This window comes from Ovis canadensis, chromosome 4, assembly GCF_042477335.2.
Source record: "Ovis canadensis isolate MfBH-ARS-UI-01 breed Bighorn chromosome 4, ARS-UI_OviCan_v2, whole genome shotgun sequence".
Taxonomy (NCBI): Eukaryota; Metazoa; Chordata; class Mammalia; order Artiodactyla; family Bovidae; genus Ovis; species Ovis canadensis.
Genome location: NC_091248.1, coordinates 135,525,643 through 135,532,500, shown reverse-complemented (window position 1 = coordinate 135,532,500; position 6,858 = coordinate 135,525,643). Strand labels below are relative to the sequence as shown.

General features: G+C 65.9%; 1 protein-coding gene across 1 annotated transcript in view; it reads left to right on the top strand.

Annotated features, from left to right (window-relative positions):
* Nucleotides 1–1,713, top strand: part of LOC138439860 (collagen alpha-1(I) chain-like) — a 4,289-nt gene extending 2,576 nt beyond the window's left edge. The window contains exons 3-6 of the mRNA XM_069588929.1: nucleotides 1–129; nucleotides 222–557; nucleotides 634–1,507; nucleotides 1,600–1,713. The exon at nucleotides 1–129 is cut by the window's left edge and continues 422 nt beyond it. Of these exons, the coding sequence (XP_069445030.1) occupies nucleotides 1–129; nucleotides 222–557; nucleotides 634–1,507; nucleotides 1,600–1,713 (1,453 nt within the window). The remainder of the gene's footprint in view (nucleotides 130–221; nucleotides 558–633; nucleotides 1,508–1,599) is intronic.
* Nucleotides 1,714–6,858: the final 5,145 nt, after the last annotated feature.

The following is a 6,858-nucleotide window of genomic DNA, read 5'->3' as shown; positions in this document are numbered from 1 at the left end:
ACCAGACGACAAAGGCCGGGCGCGCGGCCGGGCCCCCAGGAACACCAGCGCGGGATCCCACCGCCACCCGCACGCGAGGGCGGTCCCGCGACGCCTGGGGCGCCGGCCGGCCCCGGCCATCCCCGGAGCGTGGCCCACGACCCGGCCCCGCCGCCACGGCCGGCGAGCCGTCCACCCGTCTTCCGCCATCCATCCGCGACGGATCCGTCTTTCCATCTGAGTCTGAACCCCGAGGCGCGACATCCCGGGGACGACGCTCTCGAGCGAGGCGGCCCGGACCGTGACCGCACGCCGCCACCAGCTGCGGCTCAGGGGGCGAGGGCGGGCGCGACGGGCCCCTCCTCACCACCAGCTGGCGGGGCCGGGGAAGCCGAGGCCGACCGGGCGTCGCGCCCCGACACAGCCCCCCTTCCCCCAGGGCTCACACCACGGGGGCCGGCCGCACGCACACGGCCCCCCACCTGCCGGACGCCCGGCGGGGCCCAGCGGGACCCTCCCCCGACGCGGAGGGGGGAGGCGCGGGCCGCGGTAGGCAACGAGCGGCACACGGCCCCACCGCGGGGCCGGCGCACCCAACTCCCTCCCCTCCCACGGAGGGCGGGGGAGTTCTGCTCTGCCCACGTGCTCTGGCAGTCGCCACGGTGGCCACTGCGCACTCGGGAGGGGCAGCGGCTGGGGGCTCCGGTACCCCAAGGCTCCCTCTCGGATCGCTAGAGAAGGCGTTCTCACCGAGGGCGCGCCGTCCCTCCCCCGGACCGTCTCACCTTCGGGCCCACGGAGGCGCTCCGCCAGCCACCAGACCTCAGCTGGGCGGGAGGGGTCTGCGGTACAGGGAAGCGGACCGCCACACACGAGCGTGTGCGCGGTCAGGGCCAGAGCAGAGCCCGCGCGTCCCGCCCCCCCGCAAGGCCTCATCCACCAAGGCCTCCACGACGAGGGGAACAGGCACGCCTCTCCCTACCGCCTCGACCCCCCCCCAAAAAAGAGAGCCACTCTCGGGACACCCACGCCACCGTGGCGGGGACCCGAGGGGGACACCGGGTTGAGGGAAACGACACCACCGCTCGGCCTCAGGCACCTGAGGGACGACCTGGAGCGCTCCAGGGGCACCGCCGAGGGTCACACGAGGCACGCTCACACACCCGCGTGGGGCGCGCAGCGCGGCGGCGGCGGCACAGCCCTCCCCGCCACAGGGAGGGCCGCTCGCCGGGCACACGCCGAGAAGGCGAAGCGGGAGCAATCTGCTGTGTCAGAAGACCAACGGCGCCCACTGACGCCCCGAGGCAAGGGACAGCAGGAGACCGAAGGTCAGGGCCAGAGGCCACACACCCAACCCCTGCCTTCCTCACCCTCCCTGATGGGCAGCGGGGGGGAAGACAAGCGAGGGGCCCCGCGGACAGACCGAGAAGAGCGGACACGCTCACTGGGAACGCCCGTCCCTCGTCTGGCACGGCTTAGGCTCGGCCCGGGAGAACACGACCACACCACATCGATCCGTGGAGCCAAGGTGGGGCGGGGGGAGGCACGGCGAGGACAGTCACCAGAGGGGCCCGTTTTAAGCCTCGCCGGCAACCTCCATCCCCCCCCACCTCGCCTCAGGCGAGAGCGGCCAACGACCCCAAGAGGAGAACACCTGACACGGAGCCCACAGGGCGGGGGTCGTCCCAGCCGCCCCCAGGTGCCCACAGCGGGGGCGAGGGGCGCCCAGGGTAGAAGACCCGCGCCACCTCGCCCCGCCACCCTCGGGTCGCCCAGAGACCGGAGGTGGCACCGTGGGTCGGGTCAGCCAGACGACACCACACAGGAGCCGGCGCACAGGCCCAGGCGGGCGGCTCCAGCGGCAAGGGACGAACCGGGCACCAGCTGGCGGCCCAGAAGCCCAGAGCCCCGCGTGCGTCTAGAGACCCACAGTCCTCGGTGGCAAACACCAAAGGAGGCCGTGTCAGCACTTACCTGGTGGCAAAAAAGGCCTATTAAGGGCGACGAAATGACAGCAGGCGACAGAGGAGCCCATCTACGACTCGCAGGGAGGGCCCCCGGAACCTTGTCCCGGCCACCTGTCCCCAACACTGCCCCATACACACCAGGCCCCGAGCTCTCGGGGGGGGGGGGGGGGGGCGGGGGGGGGCGGGGGGTCATCTGGTCGACCGGGGGGGGGAGGGGCGCGTGGTGGCAAAAGGGGTGGGGGTGGGGGCGCGGACACCGAGAGAGGGGGAGCTGGCCGAGGACGCCCTCCCCGCTTCACCCACGCGGGTAGGGGGACCGGCCCGTCCGTGTCTCCGGACGGGGATTTGGCTTCGATGTGCAAAAGGAACACAGAAGACAGACCCGTCAGCGAGGCGCTTCCCACGAGACGAGCGGGCCCCGACCAGGGACCGCGCCCGGGGCCCAGACCGTCCTAGACGGGGCACCCAGGACGGCCCGAGCCGGTCCCCACCTCCCGACTGACTGGGATTCAGGGAGTCGGAGAGGGGTGAGCCAAAGTCGCGTCCGACGACCGAGACCCACGAGGGCACGCCGGAGGGTCGAGCGCGCCCTCCCCGGCCACCCGCGGAAGCAGGGTCCGGTCCATCCACGTCTCCGGACCCGTCAGGACTTTGACAAAGAGAAAGCATGGGTGCCGGGAGACGCCTCGGGCGACCGGACCCCACGGGGGGGACCGCACACGCGCCTCCCCCGGTCAACCCTCGGGTCCCCACCTCCGGAGCGCGACGCGGAAAACACCTCGGGCAGGAAGGACCCGAGGGCCCGGACCCAGGCGCGCCCTCCGGCGACCTCCAAGCCACCGTCCGGGCCGGTCCCCACCTCCGGAGCGGGGCCGAGGGCGAAGCACACGCTCCTGAGGGCGGCCCAGGAGGAGTCCGGACCGCCGAGCCCGAGTCCAGGCGCTCCGGGCAGGGAAGACCCTCTCCCTGCCCACCGCGGCGGCCCGGCCCAGGTAGGGTCCGGGCGGTCCGTCTCCGCGGCCGCAGGGGCACGGGGAGATGCTGGTCGACCCGGTCAGGCCGCCCCGCAAGCCGGCTGCGGTGCGCCGCGACGGTCACCCTCCTCAGAAACCTAGAGAACCAATCTCCGGCGACAGCAGGACTGTCCCTAGGCCTCGGCGCCACCGGGACTGTCGCCGCCAGCGTCGCCGGTGTCTGAGAGCTCTGCCTCGGGCCCAGAGGCTGAGTCACAATCCTCCTGAAGGAGGCCTCGCCGAAGCTCCAGAAGGGAGGGACAATATACAAGCGGCCGCCAGGTGGCTCCCGACAAGCGACTCGAACGTCCCGAGGACGGGTGGCTGTCGCCGGCCGCCGGGGACGCCACCGCGCCGGCCGCCCAAACGCCCGAGCTCGGCCCGGAGCCTCCGCCGCCGAGCGACGCGACGCGACGCGACCCCGGCCGCAGAGGAAGGGAGACACGCTGGGAAGGATCTCCTCAGGAGGCTGCCACGAAGGAGACTCACTCCCCCACGCGATTCCGGGGTGCTGGGGGGACATTCCACGGAGACGCCGGCGGGCGGTGGGGGCTCGGGGCGGGGTCGGCGGAGAGAGGGGCACCAGCGAGCGGCATCGCAGACTCCCCCGGCCCCCCCTCCCCCGAAAGAGAGGGAGGGAGGGAGGGAGGGAGGGAGGGAGGGGCCGGCAAAGCGAAACCAAGGCGAGCGCTGCTCGGAGAACAAAGCAGGACTTTGGAAAGCAGACGCAGACAAGCAAGCCCAGGAGCAAGAAAGGAAAAGGAGGAGACACACTCGGAACCCCCACCAAGAGAAGACACAACTCAACCTGGGTAGAGACCGTGACAAAGTCCGAAGACAACAAACCCAAGCAGGCGCCGGTGGGTGGGGAAAGTGCACTTGAGGTCAGGAGAACATGGATTTCAAAATAACTGAACTGGCCACAAACACCAGAATGGCAGGCAGGCGGGAGGGCGGGCGGGAGGTCTGGGGTGGCAGGGCTGCGGGGGTGGGGGTTGGGAGGGGCGGGGGTGGGGGGTGGGGCTGGGGGGCGGGGGCGGGGGCGGGGGGCGGGGGGTGGGGGTGGGGCGGCTGAGGGGCGTGGAGGTGAGGAGGACCGGACCGAGTCAATAGGGATCCACTCCATAAACCCCGTGTTCCATGACAACAGCCAGTTAAAGGAATAAATAACTTTGTGAAGTCGATCAGAAAGGAAACGAAACAAAACCACCAGGCAGGAAAGTCAAGTCATAGAAGGGCTCCGGGTGCTTAAAAGTCAGAGAGAGGGAGAGGGAGAGGAGGAGGGGGAGGGGGAGGGGGAGGGGGAGGGGGAGGGGGAGGGGAGGGGAGGGGAGGGGAGGGGAGGGGAGGGGAGGGGGAGGGGGGGGGAGGGGGAGGGGGAGGGGGAGGGAGAACGCATACACATGTGCGTATCCGCGCGTCCATATGTATACGCACGCATATTCGCGCCTATATATACGCGCACCCATGGGTATGGACAAACACGTTCGAAGGGCATGCTCACAAACACGCATGTGTCTGTGTGCGCCCGTGTGTGCCTAGGCGTTTCTACTGTGCGTGTATGCTTGCGTGTATACACGTAGACTCAGGCATATATACGCAGACGTACGCGGATATACACAGGTACGGATACACATGCTCATATGTGCAGATACGTCGGGATCCATAGACACATACGTACAAATCAAGGCGGACGTGTCCACGCGTACAGATGCACACGTGTGTATACGTGTGATGTATACGCACAGGTGTGGGTGCACGTATACGCGTACACGTGCGTGCGTGCTTCCATAGGCGCATCTGTCCTCGTGTGTGTATGCACACGTGTATGCACACATGCATACGCGCATACGGACACATCCAGAGACGTCTACGGATCGCGTCTGGAGGTCCACACAGACGTCCGAGTGTGTATGTGTCGGGATACGCACACGTCTATATAAGTAGACGTGCGTGCACGTACGCACATACAGGCGCCCGGGGGCGTCCAGAGTGCCTACACGCAGATGCATGTGCATAGATGTGCACACACGGAAACGCATATGCGAACGTGCGTGTGTATCCGCACACGTCCATAGAAGTCCGTGTACACGTGCCTAAGTGCACAGATACCCACGTGTCTGTGTCGATGTCTACGTGCGCGCGTGTGAGTATCTATGGGTGTATCTATGTACATATAGATACTCACAGACACACACGGACGGAAACACACATCCGTGTGTGTGTGTGGGGGGGGGGGTATACACGGGGAAAGCGCAAGCATCTTGCAAAAGGGGCTTTTCTGTCCAAAACTGATCGAGGCGTCAGACAACTCAGCCTCCAAAAGGGAAACAACCCCCGACGAGCGAAGTGGGCAGGCAGGGGGCCCCGAGCAGACACCTTCCTTCCAAAGAAAGGGAGAACAGACAGACACCCAGAAGCACAAGGGAGACAACAAATCAGCGGCAGGGCTGGGCTGGGCTGGGCTGGGGCTGCTGGGGGTGGGGGCGGGCTCACGGAAGCACCCCGGGGCGTTCATCTGGACATTGATCCTTCTCCTTCGGAGGGGAAAGGCCCAGGAGCTGGAATCGCCATCGCGACAGCAAGTTGGACACATCAGAAGACAGTGGCTCCTGATCGATCGAACGCGCCTTTTCTGCCGCTGAGGAACATGTGGGCGGACTCAGAGAGATCACATCTCATCCCCTGGGGCCTCCCAGAGAGAGAAACCACATCCCTAGGGAAAAGAGTCCTGTGATTCCCTCGGAACACTCCACCAAAGAGTCCCCCTTCGACCCAACCCAGCCACTCCACGGAGTGCCCACGGAGGGGACAAAGAAGATACGGACGTGTGTATGTGTGGGATCGACCCCCCATACCTAGGTAGACATCCGTACACACAGAAGGAGAGAGCTCTCTGTCTGTGTGCCTACGCCTGTATCTATTCATTCACTCACACACACACACACACACACACACACACACACACACACACACACACACACACACACACAGAGGAATGGGACTCAACCACCCGAAGGGAATGAAATCTCACAGTCTGCAGGAACTCGGAGAGACCTTTAGAGGGGATGATGCTGAATGAAATACCTCAGAGCCGTCGTTTCCATGCAGTACCTACCAAACGAGACACCGTGAACACAACAGAACCCAAGAGAAACAGGCTCCTAAGAGACCACCGCGGAACACATGAGGGGTGGCCAGAGGAGGGAGCGGGGGAAACGGTGGCGGGGGGCGGGGTGGGGGAGAGAACGAGTGAACGAGCGCCCCTGGTGAGGGAGACAGAGGAAGCGGGGCGACCTGCCCCTTAGGGAATCCAGGCGTCACGGGCACGTCGCGACACCAAACGTCGTCCGCCGTGACACCGAGTGGTGACGGACGGTCCCTCACTAGATGCATCCTGGTGATCTCTGTGTCATGCGCTGCACTCGAAAACATCGTCGGTGCAGCTGAAAAGGAACGGGGGAACAAAACACACACACACACACACACACACACACACACACACACACACACACACAAGGGAAAGGAAGCAGGACGGGAGGAAGGAAAGAAGGCGAAAGGAAACGTCGGCCGTCAGCGAGAGGTCCATTTGAGAAGAGCGGGACTTGCGTGTGTGTGTGTGTGTGTGTGTGTGTGTGTGTGTGTGTGTGTGTGTGTGTGTGGAGGGGCGGGGAGTGGGGAGGCGGGGAGAGATACTAGGGTGAGTAGGAGGACGGGGAGCAGGAGGAGGAGAAAGAAAAGGACCGACCGATGGCCTCGAGGGCGAGGGGGAGATCAAGGATCCAAAGAGTGGACAGGACGGTCAGGTGAGTGCCATAGGGAAAGGAAAGGAAGCCAACCCACGAACACCCTCCCCACGGTGGTTGTGTTCAGTCCAAGATCAAGATGTGGGTAGCACG